The sequence below is a fragment of the Colias croceus genome, chromosome 2 (assembly GCF_905220415.1).
Source record: "Colias croceus chromosome 2, ilColCroc2.1".
In the NCBI taxonomy this organism is placed as follows: domain Eukaryota; kingdom Metazoa; phylum Arthropoda; class Insecta; order Lepidoptera; family Pieridae; genus Colias; species Colias croceus.
The window spans coordinates 1,233,383-1,257,283 of NC_059538.1; the positions used below are offsets into that span (position 1 = coordinate 1,233,383).

At 39.7% G+C, this 23,901-nt stretch overlaps 2 protein-coding genes across 2 annotated transcripts in view; one reads left to right on the forward strand and one right to left on the reverse strand.

Moving 5' to 3' along the window:
• Positions 1-4,782, forward strand: LOC123704687 (dual specificity protein kinase TTK). Its single transcript, XM_045653113.1, has 6 exons — positions 1-1,124; positions 1,414-1,559; positions 1,878-2,038; positions 2,333-2,535; positions 2,803-2,950; positions 3,777-4,782. The coding sequence occupies exons 1-6, from the start codon at positions 213-215 to the stop codon at positions 3,971-3,973; spliced, it is 1,767 nt and encodes a 588-aa protein (XP_045509069.1). The 5' UTR covers positions 1-212; the 3' UTR covers positions 3,974-4,782.
• A 2,191-nt stretch (positions 4,783-6,973) lies between these two features.
• The window catches only part of LOC123705723 (spectrin alpha chain), a 38,375-nt gene continuing 21,447 nt past the window's right edge, over positions 6,974-23,901 (reverse strand). Inside the window, exons 23-46 of the mRNA XM_045654691.1 lie at positions 23,572-23,782; positions 22,705-22,822; positions 22,244-22,288; positions 21,204-21,352; positions 20,679-20,880; positions 20,210-20,355; positions 18,798-18,900; positions 18,509-18,658; positions 17,806-17,943; positions 16,833-16,950; positions 16,294-16,489; positions 15,568-15,697; positions 15,003-15,196; positions 14,051-14,444; positions 13,460-13,702; positions 12,751-12,864; positions 12,324-12,471; positions 11,752-11,866; positions 11,335-11,358; positions 10,081-10,193; positions 9,431-9,580; positions 8,850-9,020; positions 8,415-8,584; positions 6,974-7,561 (exon numbers count right to left, since the gene is read on the reverse strand). Coding sequence (XP_045510647.1) covers positions 7,433-7,561; positions 8,415-8,584; positions 8,850-9,020; positions 9,431-9,580; positions 10,081-10,193; positions 11,335-11,358; positions 11,752-11,866; positions 12,324-12,471; positions 12,751-12,864; positions 13,460-13,702; positions 14,051-14,444; positions 15,003-15,196; positions 15,568-15,697; positions 16,294-16,489; positions 16,833-16,950; positions 17,806-17,943; positions 18,509-18,658; positions 18,798-18,900; positions 20,210-20,355; positions 20,679-20,880; positions 21,204-21,352; positions 22,244-22,288; positions 22,705-22,822; positions 23,572-23,782 — 3,671 coding nt within the window. The 3' untranslated portion in view covers positions 6,974-7,432. The remainder of the gene's footprint in view (positions 7,562-8,414; positions 8,585-8,849; positions 9,021-9,430; positions 9,581-10,080; positions 10,194-11,334; positions 11,359-11,751; positions 11,867-12,323; positions 12,472-12,750; positions 12,865-13,459; positions 13,703-14,050; positions 14,445-15,002; positions 15,197-15,567; positions 15,698-16,293; positions 16,490-16,832; positions 16,951-17,805; positions 17,944-18,508; positions 18,659-18,797; positions 18,901-20,209; positions 20,356-20,678; positions 20,881-21,203; positions 21,353-22,243; positions 22,289-22,704; positions 22,823-23,571; positions 23,783-23,901) is intronic.

A 23,901-nucleotide genomic window follows, 5' to 3' on the forward strand; every position in this document is an offset into this window, starting at 1 on the left:
ACGACAATTAAACCTCGCATTTGTCAAGTGTCATAATAAGAGTCTACTGTTTATGGCCGTAAAGTATGAATTCAAAACTTTTCAACGGATTAATTTATTGTGTTGTGATTTATTTAGAGTCAATGATAATTGTTTAAAATCGCTTAATGTTTGTAGTAATTAAAGTTCACGAAAAAGGTTAGGAAATTAGGGATTCAAGCACATTTGTCATTATGAGTGGAAATACGGAATCAACATCAAACAGTATAAAATTTACACCGATGCCTATGTCGGCCTTACTGGCTAATTTAATGCCACTGCAGAATCATAATACAATAGATACACCGGACTCCAGTTACACATCCGACGATAGTGATTCATTTTGTGAAACTGCAGCAACCAAAGCACTTACATCGAGCAACAATGCAAACAAACATTCGACTCCCCAATTTAAAATCTCCAAAAACGCCAATACTTTCTCTTCTGAGAGAAAAATAATAAAGAATGAAAGTAATAAAGAAAACGGTAATGAGAATTATATATCTTACCGTCCGCTCACAATAAAAGAGTCTCAAAGTGTACAAAAACCAGCTAAATCAATATTTTTAACTTCCGAAAGAAAAAATCAAAACGTTTTCAAGCATCAGATCACGAATGAGGTACCCGAACAAAAATCAAGTTCGGCGCATATAAAGACGCCGGAAATGGCGAAGACACAATCCAGTGCACGGAAAAATAAAGTAGCTACGCCAAAAATAAAGACTGGTATCAGAAGGTTTACGCCAGGATCAGCAAAGAATAGTCTTAAAAAGATACCGCAGCCGCCTGTATTACAGAACAGAGATAAAGTTAGATGTGAATTGTTTCGCCAAAAACAGAAGGAAGATCCTCCACCTCCAGAACCAGCGTCCGCGCCCGCGCCCGCGCCCGCGCCCGCGCCTGCGCCTGCGCCGGTTCCCGAGACACCAATGAATAGGAAACAGCTACCAGCCTCTTACGCAGCCACACCATCCTACCCACAGGGAATCGCTGCTCACCCTGGCGCTACTAACTCTAAAGTGCTGTTTAAAACAACAAGTATCAAAGACAAAAAATATATGTTCATTAAAAAATTAGGAACTGGAGGATCCAGTGAAGTGTACAAGGTAAATACTAAATAAATATAATATTCTGCTAATATTATAAACGTGAAAGTTTGTGAGGATGTTATTATTTCACGCAAATACTACTGAACCGATTACAATGAAATTTGGTATATAGGTAAAGCTAAAGATCCAGAATAAGACATAGGCATCTTTTATTCCGTAAATCCCAAAAAATGGTACTATGGGGGTTTTTATTGCAATAAGCAGTGAGCAGAAATCTAGTTATAAATTATTATATACTCAAAATAGATAGACTGTAGAATTTTGATTATTCCCTTATCTCCCACAGGTATTAGAAGTGGGTACATCATGTGAATATGCAGTGAAATGCGTATCACTTGGCACTGACCAGGAGCTGGCGCAGGGCTACATCAATGAGGTGCGGCTTTTGAGAGAGCTGCAGAGCTCCGACAGAGTCATCCGATTGTATGATTAGTGAGTAATGTTTTTAATTGTTGCCTAAATAAGTAAGTAATGTTGGCGATTGAATAAAGTGAAGCAAATGATCCACTTCATTTACTTTTTGACTAAATGAACATAGTTGTGTAATATTAAAATATTAAAAATTATAAACAAGTACAGTCTAAAAGAGGTTAAATTTTATAAATTGTAAAGAAAAAATACAATTATTTAAAAACAGTCCCTTAGTTACACATACTTGTGAACTAGTCAAGTCCATGCCTGCATAAACATGTTTAAACTTATTATCCTTTCACAATCACATGTTTACAAAATATACAATTCACTCAACAGTGAATACGACCGTGCGAACCAATTCCTCCGCCTGGTGCTAGAAGTGGGGGAAACGGACCTATCGTCCTTCATGCGAGCTCGCGGCGCCGGCCTGCCGCCCGCGCTCGTGCTGCACTACTGGGAGGAGATGCTGCTGGCCGTCAGCTATATACACGAGCACGGTGCGTGGTGTGTGCGTATGTGATACGGACCTGCCTACCATCTGTTATCTTAATACATGAGTATAATGCGTGGTTTCAAATATAAAATGTTTCGTTCTTGACAAACTTACTGGAACCAGACATTCTGTGTGAAATAAATTAATTGGCAAATGTTTTTGATCATTCTCAATAAATTAATTGGCAAATGTTTTTGATCATTCTCTTCTCTTAACTTTAATGTGATCTGTCTTCTACAGTAATTTATCAAATTTATCTTATTATTTTAAACAATACTAATTTCCATCTTATGTTCAGGCGTTATCCACGCGGACCTGAAGCCCGCCAACTTCCTGATGGTGTGCGGGCGGCTGAAGCTCATCGACTTTGGCATAGCGTCGGCTATCAGTGGAGACGCGACGAGTGTGGTGCGCTCCCAAGCTGCAGGCACGTTCTCGTACATCAGCCCCGAGGCGCTCATGGGCGGCGCCGGCGGGTACTCCAACAGTAACAATATAAAGGTAAGGGTAGTAGTAGTCGTACAAACACTTATTATCAGCATATAAATAGCCCATATATGAGTAGGGACACGGCCTCCTATAAAGGGCACACACTCCACCACTGAGCTAAGTGTGGGTTGATAGATTGCACTGGTCTTCAAACTTTTGATTCTTCGAAATGTCGGTTTCATCAAAAAAAAAATAATCATAAGTTCCTAAAAACGGAAAACACATGACTGTAAAAAGTTTGACCTTATTTAAGTATAACCACCATCTCCTGTTTTGCAGATCTCGTTCAAGTCGGACGTGTGGTCATTAGGCTGCATTCTATACAGCATGGTGTACGGGCGCACACCGTTCAGCCACATAGCCATGTTCGCGAAACTCGCCGCCATCATCGACCCCAACCATCGTATAGAATATCCGCCAGCCACGCGTAAGTATACGCTACATAGATACTAAGACCATTATACGCACACATAATTCATATTATTCCACACGATGTTCCGTGGCATAAATCATGCATAGATCTGTCGGATACGTCATCTGACGCAACCACATCTCACACGCTATCTGATACGACTCATATCTCACACGCAATCTGATACAAACCCACATCTCACACGGTATCTGATACGAACCCACATCACACGCTATCTGATGCGAACCCACATCACACGCTATCTGATACGAACCCACATCTCATCCGCTATCTGATACGAACCCACATCTCATCCGCTATCTGATACGAACCCACATCACACGCTATCTGATGCGAACCCACATCTCACACGCTATAATGATACAAACCCACATCTCACACGCTATCTGATACAAACCTACATCACACGCTATCTGATGCAAACCCACATCACACGCTATCTGACGCGAACCCACATCACACGCTATCTGACACGCGCATATTCTTCACGCTATCTGATACAAACCCACATCTCACACGCTACCTGATGCGAACCCACATCACACGCTATCTGATGCGAACCTACATCTCTCACGCTATCTGACACGCGCTCATTCTACACGCTTTGTATCAACGAACCCACATCTCACACGCTATCTGATACGAACCCACATCACACGTTATCTGATGCGAACCCACATCACACGCTATCTGATGCAAACCCACAGAATGTATAATATTCTAAAAAGTAAAATTATCATATCCTCATCAGAAGCATGCAATCACGGTCTAACCATAGGTCTAAATATCTACAGATTTTAATAAAAATATTGTTTTTCAGATTTACCACCATCACTAATATCAGCTCTAAAGTGGTGTCTCACGTACAACGCCCGAGCGCGACCCTCCGTCCAGGAGCTCTTATCTCTCAAACACTTGCAACCAGCCAACTCCTCGCTACCAGACAGTTTACTCGACAAACTTAAGGCCCATGTGTCTCCAGAAGAGTTCAGGATGTTGCAACAAGCCAGGATATGATTTTATGTGGAATTATGATGGATTTAGTGCCTAAACACGTTTGGAATAAGATATCTTCCTGGCATATTGCTATAGATATGTTCGTGGAGATTGTATGAAAATGTGAACTGTGTTAGTGATAGCAATATTGTAACAGAGTTACTTGTGACAAAGCACAGCCCAGTATGTCGTCAATCTAAATGAGACACTCTGTTTAGATTCAATAGAAAGATCTTTAAATGTTTGCAATATTTACCATTCATGTAGAATTAACATAGTAGTTCTGGTCCATGGTAGTTCTGGTTTGGCTATATAAAATACCGACTAAATGTTCTGGCTTAATTTTTTTACCTCTATTAATGGACACTTAATATTTTTTTTTTTCAAACGACGACGATATTCCAGGCATGTGTTGTGTTTTTTCGTACATCAAATAACTATAGCCGAAATTTACCTTGTTTTATTATATTCGCATATTGATAAAACCCAGTAATGAACTAACTACAAAGCTAGCTAGGTTCTAGCTCAAAGATAGTGTAAAAAAATTGTAAATAATGAAAATAATATTAATTCTTTTAGTTTGTAAATTATAGTTAGACTTGCACCAAACTAAAGATGCAATATATTTAACTTATTAATAGAAATATAATAATTAAAATAAATCGTATAGCTTCGATTTTTTATTTATGATCGGGGGACTTTTGCTGTCCGCCTACTAATTGTAATGTGATTTTTATGAGAGAATATCGTGTATTGGAATTTAAATTTTAGAATAGCATTTTTTTAATTGAATGTAGATTATAAATATTATTAAACAATGGATGATTTTATATCTTTGTTTTATTGCCTTCCACCTTTTATTCCTGTATTTTTTATTGCCAGTAGGTACATAGTATACATATTCAATACATAATTATACATTCCTATATCATCCAAGGGGATGATAAATTCGTTATTTTTTTATACAATTGCATTCAAAACTTCACACGCTAGTGGTAGTGGATACCTGCATAAACCTTGAGTAAGCCTAAAATGAAATATTTTGAAATGTTAAAAAAAGTTCAACACAAAACATGATTAGGAAATTAAGATGAATTTAAATGAATAAATGATACCTAGAGCCCCGATCCGAACGTCTGTTTTATATCAAACTGAATTAAATGCAACTTTTGCAATGGGCTGTTCCACATAGAGCGAACATCCTTGCGAATTATTTGCCGTGCGATAGGTACATCTCCTGATGTGGCCGTCACAGATATCGCGTGATCTTTTATAACATATTCGTTTAAGTACCTAAGCATTTATTTTATAAGGATTGAGATTGATTTCATTTAAAGTTATAAAAATCTATAATAGTCTAAGATCCTAAGTACTCCTTCTCCGACGTGATAGATTGTTCACATCTAGGTTCACAAGGCACGGAATATAATATATTCCTTGCCTTTTTCATTAACCGACTTCAAAAAAAGGAGGAGGTTATCAATTCGGCTGGTATGTTTTTTTTTATGTATGTACACTGATTACTCCGAGGTTTCTGAACCGATTTACGTGATTCTTTTTTTGTTCGATGCGGGATGGTGTCGAATTGGTCCCATAAAAATTTTATTCGGATAGGCCCAGTAGTTTTTTTTAACCGACTTCAAAAAAAGGAGGAGGTTATCAATTCGGCCGGTATGTTTTTTTTTTCTTTTTTTTTATGTATGTACACCGATTTCTCCGAGGTTTCTGAACCGATTTACGTGATTCTTTTTTAGTTCGATGCGGGATGGTGTCGAATTTTATTCGGATAGGCCCAGTAGTTTTTATTTTATGAGCATTTTTGTCTGTAGGTATTTGTAAATTTTGTAAGTGCAAGTTTGAAGTCGGTTGTTTTTAACGCAGTTATTGACTTGTTTTTTTATTATTGTGGTTGGTGTGGTATGGCTCATATTACACAGAGCAAGTAATATTCATATTATGAGCCATAAATTAACCACAATAATAAAGATTATATAACATTTACATGTAGTATTGTGATTTTAATCGATAATTATTTCCTACATATGAGAACACTTGCATAAGCGTAAATTATCAAGTTATTTAAAAGATTGTTAAGGATAATGTCAAATTTAACAATAACAGCGAAATGGGTTGCGCTATCAGATTTTTTTAGCAAAGTTATCAAAGACTCAATTCAAATAATACCTATCTCATTTTATATTTGACTAGCTGCGCCCCGCGGTTTTACCTGCAAGTTTGAATTTTTCCTTTTATTCCTAATGTGGGGTTCCTGTGGGATAATCGGTAAAAATAGAACCTAGGTTACTCCATATAAAACAACAGCTATCTAAAACTGACCGTTCCGTCAAAGCCGTTTCTGAGAAAAACCGTAAAAAACAGAGAGACAGTCAAATTGTAAAAATTACTATTTTGGTATATGTACAGTGTGTGTAGACTTCCATATATGCATTTAGTAAGAATAGGTAATTTCAATATTTAAATAAAGACTTCAATTTTATTATTTGGTATAAATTCATTTAACAGTCCTTATGCTTCTGAGTTTTTTTAACGTTAACAATAGCTTTGACCGGTGAAACACGAGCTGTTATATGTGTATAGTTTAGTGTTAAAATTATGACGTCCTCTATTTGTCAAACGCAACTCATATTTTCCCTAAACGAAACTTTTAACGTTGTATTTAGGGACTTCATGTGTACACTCAGATTTGTAATTCTGAAAATTTAATGAATATAAACTTGTTATTTTTACAGGCAAGTGATTATAAAGTTTGTGAGGATGGATGTATGTGTATGTATGTTTGTTACTCTCACGCAAACACTACTAAACCGATTACAATGAAATTTAGCATACATATAGTGTTACATGAATTAACAGATAGGATAGGTTTTATGCCGAAAATCCCACGGACGGAAAGCTAGTAAATTATATTTCATAAAAAATCATCCAGTTATCAGATCGATGCAGGTCGATCTCCCATGGTCTTCTCTACTATAAGGAGTGGATAAGAAATAATACACAAAGTGACGGTAAACAAATTTATTAGTCAATGGAATACAAAAAATAAATAGAATCTAAAGCCAAGGCAATATTACCATAATATTTAATATAATTTATAAGTTACGATTATATAGCTTGCTATTGTAAATGCACCATGAAAATACTCAGACGAATATACGCAAGAAAAACGTCGAAGGCAGCTTCTGATTCCTCTGCTATTCAGAGGAAGGGAATACACACCAACACTAAGTATACTAACAGTATAATTGTATCTTCATATTGAAGACCGTATCTTATATAAGTCTGATTGGAATTGGAAATGCAAGCTAAACGCCACGCGAACTTCACACACGAAGCTAACTTCACGGCGAATTATCCGCAAATATCTTAATCGCGGCTCAAACAAGATATTGCGCAAAGCTTATAGCGAGGGGGTGGCAATGAAAAGACGAATATATGTGTGGATAAATGGGTTTAATATATTTAGTTCTGGAAGAGCGTGCGAGTGAAGTCGATATAGTCTAGCGCGTTGGGAATGGCGCGCTCCGACTTGGGCTCCACGTACGGCTTCATGCGCGCCACGCAGTAGTCCGCCATCTCCTTCGTCAAGTTCTGCAATGAACATGTGTTTATTAGTTTCGTTCAATCTATATTCGTTTATAAGTTATTTATAATATTATGTATTGGGATGATTTCAAAGTGCTTCTAAAGTGAGTAAAAACAAATAAATTGTTAAACGTTTGGAGTTTGAAAAGAAATAACGTCATTTATATCCTTTGCATTATGACACTTTTCTTACACTTTATTTATTATTGACCAGCTATAAGGAACAGATAAAACAAATTTAATCCTTATTAATACACATAACAGCTATGTATTTGTTTGTTTCGCTATCTTTCCCATACTAACGGAGCAACTTTACAAGAAAATTTTTGCATTTTACCCTATTTCTAAATTCTCTTTGCAAAAAAGACTAAAAATAATAGGGATGTAACGATACCGATACCGATATATCGGCCGATATAATCGGCAAGCCGATATATCGGTATCGCCGATAATAAAACAACCGATACCGATATCAAACAATTCAAAAATCCGCGCCCAATGAACGATGCGGGAGGCCGCCCGCGCGTGCGCACTTTGTTTTCTGAAGAAACTCTACCAATAGTAAACTTTTATTAGATACTGATTGTATGTGTATTACTTAAAGTTTAACTGACTTTGTAAAATAAATAGTTTTGTTGTTTTTTGATTTGGCATTTTTATTTAAAAGAATACGATTAACAGTTGAGTCTCTGTTAAATGTTGGTAACTTTTTATGCATAATTCACTATTTATTTTTCTACCAAGCCATCGATATCGGTATCGGTATCGGTATCGCCGATACATGACTACAAATATCGGTATCGGTATCGTATCGGCAAAATCATGTCCCTAAAAAATAATAAAAAAACTGTCATCTCACCGCATACAACTCCTCCTTGGTGACATAAGCGCGGTCCTGATGCGCAGTGATCGCTCGGAACGCGTTCTCAATCTCCTCCGACGAGTGCACGTTCTCCGTCTCCTTGCTGATCATGAACGCCATGTACTCTTGGAGGGAAACCTGCCCGTCGCGGTTCGGGTCCACTATGTCTGTGATAATAATAATATTGGATTAGTATAATTGCCAATAAAAAAATGACCAAAAAATTAGTTTATAGATTAAAAATATGAATTTAATCGTGCTACGCTTTCTATAATAATTCTTATACAAGACTATCATGGCTATGATTTCCAACAAAGTCTGTTTCTCATATGCATTTTCAAATTATTTTTGACAACAAAACGAATTTTTTTACTATTTAGAAAAAATAAATCTCCTCCCTCTCTCTCTCTACTTTGTCAACAATATACTCACTAAGTATAGCCTCGAACTCCGGGTCGGGCTGCCCCTCCTCCACCATGGGCAGGTCGTAGCCGAGCGCTCGCAGGCACGACTTGAACTCGTGCTGGTTGAGCCGACCCGACCGGTCCTTGTCGAAGTGCTTGAACATCATCGAGAACTCCTTCAGCGCGTCCTCGCTCACGCCTGCAACATTAATATCGGTTAAATAATGGATTTACAGGTGTTAAGTTAGGTCAGATATATTATTTTCCACTGGAAAAAAAAAACAAAATGAATTGGGAAAATATAATAATTTAGTAAAAATGTGGACATTCCTTGATAGCCTGTGACGCAGAGCACGCATGAAGACTTTACTGAAGACAGAAGAAGAACAGAGGCGGAAGTCTTCATTATGGAATGTCCGAAAAATGTTAAATAAAAAGCAAGGCATCTAGGATCACTATGGAGCATTTGGAAGCCCTCTTTAGTTGCTGGTGGTGATTTCACACCTTCCTTCCCTTTCATCCATTTTATTTACGCAAAATAGACGATTGCCGTCGATTTTCCAAAACATATTATGATCCTAAGAGGATATATTATACAACGTTTCTCACCCGAGTGGTTGCGCGCCTGTATCTGCTGCTCGAGGTTGTGCTGCATGCGCATGGACAGCTGGTCGAGCTGGTCCCACTGCTGCGCGAGCCCCACCGTGCTGTGCTCCGTGTAGCGGTTGTCCAGGATCAGGTGCTCCTCGAGCGCAGCGCCTGCGCAACAACACAAGAAATATCAAATTAAAACTGTCTTAAAACTTATTAGACAGTAAGTAAAACTTATGTATAGGAAAAGATCAAGTTATAAAAACAAAAAAAAAAGATAGAAAATAAAAGCGTGTGTGCCGAGCACACGTGTCAGAAGTGAAACTTCTTTTGCATTATTCAAAGATACCAAAATCGTCGCCTTATTCCATAACGTGACGGTATTGCCATGGCGCGAGCTTGAAATTTTACTCTCAACAAGCCTAAAGAATTTTCACAATAAACATAAACTGAATGATTTTAGAAAGACAAGTAGCGACATTGTTCCTCCACTAAATGGATCCAAAAAAAAACAACCTTCTCTAAAATGTACGTAAATGTATGAATCGGTGGTAAAACATAAAATTATATTATTACGATTCAAATATACCTCTAGAATTGCGAAATCCAAACGATTAAACAAATTTAAGTATGCCCAGAAAACCATATATTATCATATATAAACTAACCGAGCTCCTCAAGCCTGCGCAGGTCCTGTCTGCGTGCGCGCACTTCCCCAGCACGCGTGCGCAGCGCCGCCAGCTGCTGCTCCAGCGAGCCCGTGCCTTCCATCATGGAAGTACTGTGTAGAAATATATGTTTTATATGCCTGTATGTTTGTCTTTGTAGCGGTGGGGATATGGAATAACACCACATTAGGGAGAACACGAGAACAAATGAGCAAGCAAAACTTATTTATCTTTAATTTATTGACTAAAACTGTTTTGGAAATCAATTTGTGAATGATATGGCAAATGGAACAATGTTGTAACTTGACGATAGTAACATCGTATCGCAGGAATCAAAAGTTACTTTTTATAATAATATCTTGCAACTTTTTATATGGTCCTTCGAGCCGGATCAGATCATAAGCATGAAAAATTTATACAGATTACTTTTTTAAAGTGGGTTATTCCATATATAGGAGTTTGTATATACATGCGTATTATACACGCGTAGAGTCACATTATAAAAAATACACACACCAGTAATCAAGACGATATGATATGGTAATATTAATCAAATTTTAGTTTTCAAGATGAATGTGTGAATTTAAAAGAAATAATGAAATGGTATTTGTCAGTATGTACACACACTAAATGATGTTTTTATTATAGCATGATTCAGCCGACTATCACTTCTTTATAAAATGATAATGAAAAAAATTAATATTTTGATTTTATAAGTATAAAAATGCGATCTGCGACAAAAGCACCACCAATAGATTTAAAAAGGTGAGGCCTAAGACTGTATAATATAAATATTTTTAAATACATATATACTACTATCGGTCCGCCCCGGCTTCGCCCGTGGTACATATTTCGCAATAAAAAGTAGCCTATGTCCTTTCTCGGGTATCAAAATATCTCCATACCAAATTTCATGCAAATTGGTTCAGTAGTTTAGGCGTGATTGAGTAACCAGATAGACTTAGCTACTATCGCATTTACAATATAAGTATGGATGCTTTAATATTATCAAATTTATACGAATCACAAATGACCTAAAACCTAAAAGTTAGTTTATAAAACAAAACAATTTGAAACAACAGAATCTTTCAATCACATTTACTATACAGGAACATATCAAATTCCACATATATACCGAATCAAGTTATTTCCGAGTGTTAAACATTCATAAAACATGTAAAAGAAAGGTGTAAGCTTGTAAGCTCGTTTGTCCATTCCTGACAACAACGACCACGCGTCAATCAAGTACTTTACCCGTCCCAGCCTAGCAGCCGGTACCTGTATATTAAGCAATGAATCATTTGTAAAAAAATGTATATCTATACTATTAAAGTATTTATGCTGTCTGTCTGATAGATTCTTTGTTTTAAGAACAGCAATACATGATAATATATTTTTGACAGACATTTTTCAGAAATTTCGCAATGGGTAGCGATGTTTTTTTTTTGCATTGTTTTTCACATTATAAAAAGCAAGATTTAACAAAAAATGTTGATTTTTAACAATTTTCCTTCCCAGAAAATATTTCTTTTTTGTTCGCCAACAGTATTGACCAATCACAAACTACATCTCTCCCCAAATTACTTCTACCCCTTAACATCCCCCAACATTTTCCATCAAACATTTTTTTCCCAAAAATGAGGGTAGTTACAAACTCAATCCCATAGTTACCGTGTCTCGGTGAGCCACTGGTGGAAGGCGTTCGCGTGCTTCGCGAACTCCTTGCGCAGTTTGTCGTTCTCCTCTTGCCTCTGCGCCTCCTTGGTTAGCTCTACGTCACGCTCCGCTACAAAATAATAACTTTTGTTAGACTAGCTGTGTCTATTTATTTATTTGTCTATTTATTTATTGTTTTATTTGTATATTTATTTATTTATTTGTCTATTTATTTATTGTCTATTTATTTCCTCGATATCTAACACCGAAATATTTTTTTAAGTTCAGTCTATTACAACTGCCTCAGTTTGGCATTCAACTATAACAGTAAGGTTTAGTAAAACATTAATCAGATAGATTTTTGAGCATATGTGTTTTACAGACATAAATTGCAGGTTAACTTAACACTTAATTTTGAAATTAACTTTTTTTAGAATTTGACCTAAATTGGAAGTCGAACAATCTGTCTATTCTAGATTCCCTCACGTTCCTATCCCAAACTTTAAGACCTAAAAACCAAATTTCCCTTCACAAACCTAGGCAAACAATAATAGGTTATTTATTCAAGTTCTAGAACATATATTTACCGATAATCTTGCGCAGATTCCTCCAAGTCTCCTCTAAAGCTTCCATAGTGAACCAGGTGTACGGGTTGGCGCCGACGTTGAACGACTTGATCTGTTCGTCCAGAGCTGCTAGAGCTTCGAAGTCGCTTTGCGCTGATGATAGTGACGCCTGGAATTTGGAAAATATTGTATTTGTCTTGTCTTTTAAAATTATTTGATTATTGAAAATTATTTGTTTGTCTTGTAGTCGAATTGGCATGAAATATAATTTTCTTTTAAAACGGATTTACTAGATTTGTGATCCTATCTTATTTACGTAAATAATAAAAATGTAACATGCTATGTACTGAAATAAATTGAAGTTTAAAGAAAAATAACTAGAAAACATTTCCAAAAGTTCACACGAATAAAAGATTGTTAGTTATCTTGATAAATAAAATCTGTTTACTTGGAATTGCGCGTGCGCATCCCTGAGCGCGCGGATCTCTTCGATGGAGTTGCAGCGCACCGGGTCCGTGAGGTCTTCTTCTGCGTTCTCGAACCACGAGTTGAATGCTGACGCCTGCACACATAGATAAATTACAGTTAATAAAGTATAAATTGAAATTTACTTAATCCAGTTCAGGATTTCAAAACGAAGAGAAAAGTTGGATCACTTCTTCTCTTTAATATAGTTTGCAGTATTTTATCTGACGGGAAAGTGTCGAGTGGAGCGTGTGTGACGCTACATTTTGACGAATGTTGTAGAAGCGCTATTTCGCGACACACGCCAAGTGTCCATTTTGCGTGTGAAGCTGAGGTAGAGTTTCTCCACAAAGCGGAGTGTATGTGTATATCTGTGCATGTGGAGTATGCCTTTTTGGCGGCCATTAGAGCACTTCGTTCTGTGAGTACGTCGTTGTCCGGCGATGTGTGTGTGTGTACCTTCTTGACGAACGTCAGGTACACGGTTTTAGTTACATATGTTGGCGAGCAGGCGTTGCCAGCGCGCTATCACGTGAGAGGTGTGTGTGTACGCACCTTCTTGGCGAAGGTCAGGTAGATAGAACCCCTAGTTCTGCCCGTGCGTACGTCGTTGTCCGGCGGTGTGTGTGTGAGGTAAAGCTCAATTGTATATGGCGTAGTTTGTCTGTCTGTACATGTGTGTGTGTACTTACCTTCTTGGCGAAGGTCAGGTAGAGCTCCTCGATCTGGCGGAACTGGTCCTGCAGCTGCAGCAGGCGCTGCTTGCGCGCGGCCGAGTCGGCGAGCAGGCGCTGCCAGCGCGCGATGACGTCAGCGTGGCGCTTGGCGATGGAGGCGCTCTGCTCGTGGCCCGCGCCCACCAGCTGCTCCTTCAGCGCCGTGATGTTCTGGATGCCCTCGTGCTCGAACGCGGCCAGCCCGGCGTCGAACGTGTCCTGAGTACGGGGTTGGGTCGTTAGTGACGCACAATAACAATGCTATCATTATATCAATTTTCGAGTTTAAAAATAAGAATCAGTGTAAAATGTGTAATACTAGCTGTGCCACGCGATATCACTCGCGAGTACAAGCAAGTATTTCTATAGCTTATGTGTTATTTAAGCTACATCATTGCCAAATATCATGAAAATTTTGTTGGGAAGTTTATGCATGAAAGAGGAACAAACAATATTTTTTGAAAAATTTGTATCACTTTTAACATAATTTACGAAATGCTTTAAACGACAACAATATCTTAGTTACCTCACCAAAATCACATTTCTTAATATTTAAAAAGCCTTCACCTGTTTAGTAAGCAGCGTTTGCACTGTAGACAGATCACGTCCAAACTCATCAGACCGCACGTGCGTCTCTTTATCCGCTATCCATGACTCAACAACATCCGCCTTCCACAACAACTGCAGATACGCGGAATTATCGACCAAGGCCGCCTTCCGTCTCGCCGCTAGAGACGTTAGCTTGTCCAGCTTGGCTTGTAGCGCGTGTAGTCTGTGCGATAGAGCGTCCGCGTGAATGTTGCCAGCTGCAAGCAGTTTCTCCCCTTCGGTGGTGAGATCTTTGACTCTTTCCCCACGCGCGGCGAGTTCCGCTTCGAGCGCTTCGTGCTTCTTGAGCAAGCCTTGGACGGCGGCCATGCTGTCACCGCATTCACCGACCACGACCAGTTGTTGCTTTTCGCTGTGTGGAATAAATGTAAGTCAATATTGGCACGTAAAATAACGACTCAGATATTTAAATTTAATTTGAATTTTCTTTAAAAAATAGTATGAAATTCAATGTGAACAACATACTATGTTATTTTCATTATGAGTACATATTACACATACACGCACGAATGCGTTGTATCAATATGCATGGCTGTATAGTTACACATACACGCACTCGTGCAAAGGCATTTCGATCGCGAATTATATTATTCCTCCTTCCTTTTAACTGTCCTAGTAAGCGCGCTTTAGTTTAACTATTAAGAACAGTTACGAGGATGCGTGTGTGTACGCATACGAGCTTGTGTGTAAGTATACATATGTATTTGTGCGTGTCACTGTGCCTGAGAGATGCACGTCTATCTCGCGTTACTTAACAGCACTGTAGATTGCGTGTGTGTGCACATATGTGTGTACCTGTAGAGCGTCCCATGCTGCAGTGCACTTCGATCTCGAGTTACTTTACAGCACTGTAAGTGTGTGTGCACGTACGCGTGTGTATGTGTGTGTGCCTATATATCCTGTCACCCACCTGATCCACGCCTCCTCCTCATCCAGCTTGGCCAGGAACTGCTGGTAGGCGAGCGACTGCTGCAGCTTCGCGCCGCGGTCTGCTGCGAGCGCCTGCAGAGCGTCCCACGCTGCAGCCAGGGCTCGGAGACGCACTTCTATCTCGCTCGCACCACCACCGGCGGAGGAAGCCTCCATTAGCTTCTCGCCGGCTTCCTGTAGATACATTGAGAATACAATTAGCAATACAGTAAATGAACAAAAACCGTTGTTAAAGGTCTGTTCTTTGAGCAACCTGCAACACACAAGTTCTAGATCACCTTATGATTATTCAAATAAACTGTCCAATATATAATTCAAATAAACTGTTGGAGAAATAACTTTTTCTTTCTCTGGATAACTTAAGTTTCACAATTCAGGATGTGATTGATACAAATATCATTTATTGAACAAAAAAATATGCTCTGCCAAGTAAACCTGGATATTACTAACGTTTATCTGTCCTGCCAATTAAACCGGGATATTTTTTATGTTCTATACAAATTAATACTGTATTTTTCTTTTAACATTCTGAAAACGATAAGTACCTGAACAGCTTGGATAGCTGGTTCGTGGCTCGCCAGCTCAGCTTCCAAACGCTTGTGCTTCTTCAGCAAGTTCTGGACGCCGGTCAAATCACGACCGTAGTCGTCGGACGCGACCAGCAGCTTCTTCTCCCTAAAGAAAAAATAATATTATTATAAAATGTTAGTTTATTCACTGTAGTAATGAGGTTTATTTGTTAGGTTTATGGCTAAAAAATAAAATTCATGAAAAGAAAATATTATCATGTACTAGCTTTCCACCCGCAGCTTCGCCCGCGCAGTCAAAGAAAAACCCGCATAGTTCCCGTTTCCGTGGAATTTCCGGGATAAAACCCATCCTATTTCCCAGGGTAAAAAGTAGCCTATGTCCTTTTTCGGATATCAATATATCTCTAATTGTATTCATCTACACTAATATTATAAAGAGGAAAAAATGTTTATTTTTTTTATTGTAATGAATAGGCTCATAAACTACTGGACTGATTTTAAAAATTCTTTCACCATTCGAAAGCTACATTATCCACGAGTAATATAGGATAGGTTTTATCCCGGAAATTCCACGGGAACGGGAACTATGCGAGTTTTTCTTTGTAACCGCGGGCAGAAAGAATTTCGTATTATCATGTATGTGCATAAACTTATAATACATAATTATATGTTGTCCGAAACTATGGTTGTCCCAAACTCTCTGTCTAACACCACGCCAGGCTAGCACGTGGGCACACTCACTTGATCCAGGACTCCTCGTCGGCGATGTCGCGGAAGAACTGGTGCAGCGTGTTGGCCTCGTGCAGGCGCGCGCGGCGGTGCGCGGCCAGGCTGCGCACGCGCTCGAACCGCTCGTTGATCGCCGCCCTGCGCGACCCGATGCCCGCGCTGTCGAACTGCCCGGACGACACCAGCGCGTCCGCTTGCGCGTTCATGTCTACGGGAATTAGAAACAAATAAACGTTTATTTCAAGGACACAATCAACAAAATCTTAAAACATAAAAAACAAAACGATAAATAAAAGGTAGTAAATAAAACAAAATTCGCACGATAGCTTCTTTGAAAAAGAAACGACAACTCAGATACGCGATAAAAGGATGAAAATATTTTAATTTTTAGATAATCACGAAAATTAGTCGAAACATCTTCTAGAATGCTAGGATCAAGTAATACACCAAAATTGAGTTTATTACCGCACTTATCGAAGTTTATTTAGAGTAGTGACTAACCAAAAACTTATTGACCTAATCAGAGGTACACTTATAAATAAACACATTACCGTTAATCCTGTCTTCATGAGCTTGGATGTCAGCTTCCACGAGTTGGTGCTTCTTCATCAAGTTCTGGACGGACGCTAAGTCCTTGCCGGAGTCTTCGGATGTCAACAGACTTTCAACCTGGTCAAATATTATCCATAAATTTTACATTTCGCATGAAACTATCAAAAAGCGAAAATAACAAATTTCTCAATTTAATAGATAAACAAAATACGATTAAGGGCCGATTTTTCAATCCTTGGTTAAAATTTATGCGTCCAATAAAGTATTACACGAACATATTAAAATGTCACCTGTAAACTGTCAAATACGGACAATTACAATACATTTTTAAATGGTAGCACAGAATACATAATAGTAGCTAAACGCTACAGAACGGACACTCTCCGCCTCCCGCCAAAATTAAACACTTACCTCACCCCGCACGATCAGACATGTTATGGTACCCATTTCCCCGCAAGGACGATACCAACGACGTCTTTAGACGAAACGCAACGAAGATTGACAACATTAATCAAATTGACTTAAAGCAATTTTATTATTTTGGATTTGTGATTATCGTTTTTCGTAGAAAATGGTTAGATATTGTGCTGTTTACGGATGTATTTCATCAGAAAAACGCGAATTTTTTTTTACGCTAGTCACAAATGTGCCAACCATAAAGAGTTTACACACACATTTGCAGTCTCTACAGTGTGACTGTCAAAACTATAATTTTGTATGGAGTGTCCGGGGTGTGATGGTAGTTTAATACGTTATTCAATGAATAAGTTTTAACCAAGGATTGAAAAATCAGCCCTAAGAATAGTTTTAGCCATATTGCACAGAATATTTGATTCAACATTCTACAATAATTTCAATTCACTCTATTATATTAGGATTAAAATATCACTACTGTTTTTCTTACTATTTATATTTTCTGTAAACAAATTATTACACTGCCTACTTTGGTATAATTTAAAGAAAAATAAATACCTCTCCGAGCCAGAAGTCCAGATCCTTCACAGCAGCGATGTAAGTACGCTGTTTGTTGGCTTCTTTCAGCTTTAGAGATTTCTCCGTTGTCTTTTGAGTCAGGAACTCCCATTGGTCCGCGATCGACGCGAGACGAGCCTGGTGATAATGGTATAGTATGTATCAATATTGGTGTACGAAACTAAAAAAAAGTTTGTTTTTGTTAAAGTGACTGATAGTTAACTTTTACTCAAAATAACCGACACAAAACTACTTTCTATTTATTTATTTTTTTCACCTGATGCTTTCATAGATCCATTTATTTTCTGTTGACTAAAAAAAAAAACCTGAAACTTATATTAGCTTCTACAATCACACTATGTTTTGACTGCTTTGTTTGAATCGGAGAAGCATCAACGTCGCTTCTATATGTCCTTATGTACTTTAGGTGGCAGAAACATCTAACGAAATATTTTTTTTTTCGTATTTTATGGTTTAGTGGCACGATCGTCGGTAAGTTATTTTTTTCTTTCGTTTTATATATGCACAGCGTCCTCGCTGCCGCTGCACTGTTCGCGCTGCTCAAGGTTGCCGCCCATCGCCAGGACTGATTGGATGCGTTCAGCATTTGCTGCGAGTTCCACCTCACACTTGATACTGACCCCTTTACCACCAAGTGCTGACCACTTTACCAGCAAATGCTGACCACTGAGACTACACTCACCTGTACTGCGTCCTCGCTGCCGCTGCACTGTCCACGCTGCACGAGGTTGCCGCCCATCGCCAGCACTGACTGAATACGTTCAGCATTTGCTGCGAGCTCAGCTTCGAACGCTTGGTGCTTCTGGTGCTTCGATTGGATGTTCGCTGGGTCCTATGGGAATAAAATAAAAGAATATGAATTTCTAGTAATACTCTTAAATGTAGAAAACAAAAGTGTCAAGCAATAAAAAGTAAAGTTAAATAAAAAGCTTGGTTTGGAGAATTTTCTTCAATTATCTGTATGAATATACCTTGTAGCTCTCTTCAGTGGCGAGCTGCAGCTTCTCCGCGATCCAGTTCTCCATCTCGTCGGCATCGCGAGAGAATTGCTGTAGAGTTTGTTCATCACCCAACCTGTACACACATTCAGTTATTTACACTTTGTTCAAATTCATAAATTTCAAAGTCATTATGTAATAATTGCCATGCCTTGTGCAACTTCCTAGAGTTGTATATTTTTTTACATGAAAAGTTAATATTTTTTTTATTATTCAGTCTATTCATGACGCTTACAAAGATTAGAATGTCGAAATTATACTTTTTTTTTTCTGTTTATCACGTTTCAAATGGAAGAACAGTTACACGATCGTTAAAATACATTGTTAAACTGTATTTTTTCCAATTAAAGGGCGCCGCGTAGTGCTCCGACGCGACCAGCTGCTCCGCTAGCGTGTGCAGCTGTTCGTTACAATACACTCGCTATACACACCTGGAGCGCTTCTCGATGAGCGCCTCCTTGAGGTGCCGCCAGCGGTCGAGCACCTGCTGCCGCTTGCGCGCGATGTCGGCCGCCGCGTAGTGCTCCGACGCGACCAGCTGCTCCGCTAGCGTGTGCAGCTGTTCGTTACAATACACTCGCTATACACACCTGGAGCGCTTCTCGATGAGCGCCTCCTTGAGGTGCCGCCAGCGGTCGAGCACCTGCTGCCGCTTGCGCGCGATGTCGGCCGCCGCGTAGTGCTCCGACGCGACCAGCTGCTCCGCTAGCGTGTGCAGCTGTTCGTTACAATACACTCGCTATACACACCTGGAGCGCTTCTCGATGAGCGCCTCCTTGAGGTGCCGCCAGCGGTCGAGCACCTGCTGCCGCTTGCGCGCGATGTCGGCCGCCGCGTAGTGCTCCGACGCGACCAGCTGCTCCGCTAGCGTGTGCAGCTGTTCGTTACAATACACTCGCTATACACACCTGGAGCGCTTCTCGATGAGCGCCTCCTTGAGGTGCCGCCAGCGGTCGAGCACCTGCTGCCGCTTGCGCGCGATGTCGGCCGCCGCGTAGTGCTCCGACGCGACCAGCTGCTCCGCTAGCGTGTGCAGCTGTTCGTTACAATACACTCGCTATACACACCTGGAGCGCTTCTCGATGAGCGCCTCCTTGAGGTGCCGCCAGCGGTCGAGCACCTGCTGCCGCTTGCGCGCGATGTCGGCCGCCGCGTAGTGCTCCGACGCGACCAGCTGCTCCGCTAGCGTGTGCAGCTGTTCGTTACAATACACTCGCTATACACACCTGGAGCGCTTCTCGATGAGCGCCTCCTTGAGGTGCCGCCAGCGGTCGAGCACCTGCTGCCGCTTGCGCGCGATGTCGGCCGCCGCGTAGTGCTCCGACGCGACCAGCTGCTCCGCTAGCGTGTGCAGCTGTTCGTTACAATACACTCGCTATACACACCTGGAGCGCTTCTCGATGAGCGCCTCCTTGAGGTGCCGCCAGCGGTCGAGCACCTGCTGCCGCTTGCGCGCGATGTCGGCCGCCGCGTAGTGCTCCGACGCGACCAGCTGCTCCGCTAGCGTTTGCAGCTGCGCTATCTTCTCCTCCTGGATGGGAAATATGGAGAAAAAAATAAGAAAAAACAAAGTTTTATGTGAATAAGATCATAATAAAGCCCCAAAAATACATTTAAAAATGAAATAATTGTATGCAACACGTGTGTCATTTTTTCAGTCTGATCTGAAACAAGTACGTACGCACAAGAGCGTGCGTGCGTGCGTACATGTGTCGGGGTATTGATAGATGGACAATTAATGTTTTTTTTTTTTTCAAGAACACAAAAAATACATTAAAAAAGGGTCTCGACTCAGCATTAAAGACGGTGTCAAGAGACACCGACATTTATGACATAGTCGTGCACACCACTTACATGCGCATTGATCGCCTTATCAAAGTCCTCGTGCTTCTTGATAAGCTGTTCCACGTTATCAGGTGCGTCTGGAGTATCAGCCTCACTCGGCGCGAGGAACGCTTCGCGCGCCGCCATCCAGCCCTCCGCCTGTTCGCAGTCGCGGTAGAACAGCTGGAGTTCCAGGTTCTGGTCCAGTTTCATGCGACGGGCCACCCACGCTCTGGAGAAAAAATGTGTTTTTGATTGCATAGCAGTAAAAACGACTCGGGAAGAACAGATGTATGATGAATATAGATACCATTTTGTGGGTTAAATTTTTTTTTTAACTAAGCCAGACAAAGTCAGGTTTTAGTCAAATAAAATGACACCTGGTCGACACAAACAACTTAAATAAAAGTTATTATATCAATGACCATTATGAAATTGAACTCTTATTGAACACTCAGTAATATTACTCACACAAAAGCAAGTTGTAGTAATAAAAAAAATAACTAGAAGAGACGGCAATACTAGGTTGGAGAAAAAACGGATAATAATACATACTTCTCCAACTCCTGTCTAGCATCAGCCATAGCACTGAGCTTCTCCTGTATATCCAGAGACGCATAGTGCCCACCCTGCAGCAACTGCTGGCCGAACAGTTCCAACGCCTGGAACGTGCCCGCACGCGCGTCCATCTCTGTGCGGTGCTCCTGTATACAAATAGGCAAGTATAGGGTATAGTGTATGTATTGTTTGTGGTTTTATCAGGGTAATTTTGCGAAAAGTAGTATAGATTTATCTTTTATGATAAATAGAGTTGTAAATATAGAAATAGACTTGAAGAACCTGTTTATTGTAAGAACGATGAATGGTATATCTTTGATATGATTTTTTATCGTTCTGCAACCAACTGTCATATTATGATTGGATAATAATATGAAACATTTTGTTAACAAAAAATACCGGAAATTAAGTTTGATGTCAGAAAAATATGACAATTTGTTAAAAATAAACCCACCATTTTACACAAACCAAATATTGTTATATTTTTTTTTTTATAAAACAATTGCATGTAAAAGACAGTTCCTATTTTTTGGAAAAAATATTGTAAAATATGAATTTGGTTAAGTATTAATAAACACCAATTGTAATTTTGTCAAAATACATAAAAACAAAACGGAAGAAGATTAAATTTCGTGTCCCAGCACTGTTAAATCTAGTCAATATCTACTCAGAAGTAATATTTTTCTTGTCTGTTTAGTTGAAGTAAAGAATTAATGAAAAAATCTGTTACTTTTTGAAGATAAAGATAAAAAAACAACAGTATCTGCCTCCAGCTTATGGTGCTGTGTGAATAAAGTAACGAAACAGCTCCATTTCTTTCGCATAGAATAATAAAACTTGTTTCATCACTTTGAAATTTTTCACAAATTTTAGGAATGCATTCAGATGATATTTTAGCTTGGCTGACAAAATTATAAAATTTATATTTTTTTCGAGATTTTTATCCAAGAACTTATTGATTTTTTTTACTTTTTTTGTAAGCAACTCTGAACGCATTCCCGTGTATTGTTAGGGTTAGCACACATCGTGCATCTGACCTGCGGCATAACGCCGTAACGCGCGTCTATCTCCAGCCGCTGAGTCTAGAAACATAGCGCACGCTTAACTAAACGCTAATATTGACCTTGTACTACATCAATTCGCTTCGAAGTTCTTGTATGTATATGGCAACACCAATCGTAGCTATTATTTTTTGACAATTTATATATGAATAAAGAACACAAAATGACGGGGGGGATTTTTTTGCAATTTAGATAACAAAAAAAGTGCATATGTTGAGTGTTATTCACTTGAACACATAAATGAACGGTAGAAGAATAATTTAAATTAAATATGTCAAGATGGAAATTTACAATGACGCGTTATTCTGAACCAATCAATCAAACTCTATACGGACCAATAAAAAAAAAACTTCTACAAAAAACAAATAATGAATTACACAAATTATAAAATCACCATGTATAACCCTATATACAGCTATACTGCACTACATTCTCACCTGGTGTCTCTCGAGCAGCGCCTCCGCACCGGTGACGTCATTGGCCAGCTCGTCTGAGCTCACGAGCGCCATCATAGAATTGATCCATGCCATCAGGTCGCGGTAGTCCGAGAGGAATCTGTCATTTAGGTATAATTGTATTTGAGTAATAGCATTCAAGTGATTTCTTAGCTTTGATAATATAACATCTTAAAATACCTGATATGACTGATGTAGGGAATATTGAATATTATGAGAAAAATTTACTTTGTTTCTTATGAACTTATATTGTGTAAATTCATTTCTGTGGTAACATACACTGTGAATTTCTAAAGGGTTTCGAACAATTATGTATGAGAATGGAGAATGATGGTCATCATTTTCCATTTTCATACGTCCAAAACATGTCATGACATGCCATGTCATGTCACGGCCCATCTTGTTACCACGCAATAGCATGACAACATAGGACTTGAGAGCTTTGTGAACGTGTGTTCATTCGACGTTAAATATAACCTTATTTAAAGAGCGGAAGTGCTTACTTTTAACTTAATTTTTATACAAACGAATTCGTATACACGCTCTAACGCATTCTACAGAACTGTAGTAACTCAGGCCCCGGAACCACAGACACAATAGAAAATCTATTTATGTCTGGGACCGATCGGGCCGCTTGGGGCTCAATGGGTTAAGCTATTTTATGTATTGCATCTCACCTCTGCAGATCGTACGAGTCGAGCAGCTTCTCCTTGCGCGCGTTGGCCCGGGCCTGCAGCTGCTGCCACGCGTCGTTGATCTCGCGCTGCTTGCTGTACGTGGCGTCCGCGCAGTCGCCGTGCGTGGCCATCAGCCGGTTGGCCGTGTCGTCCAGTTGTTGCATAGCCTCACCTCTGCAGATCGTACGAGTCGAGCAGCTTCTCCTTGCGCGCGTTGGCCCGGGCCTGCAGCTGCTGCCACGCGTCGTTGATCTCGCGCTGCTTGCTGTACGTGGCGTCCGCGCAGTCGCCGTGCGTGGCCATCAGCCGGTTGGCCGTGTCGTCCAGTTGCCGGATCTTGTCACCGAGGGCGGCTAGATCGCGCTCTAGGCCTTCGTGCTTGCCTGGAATGGTGGGGTGGTGTTAGTTTGGCTGTCCGATCGGTTACAATCCTATTATAAATGTAAAAGTTCTGTAAGGTATAGAACTATAGAATAAATTCGATTGCTCTGGCGGGATCACG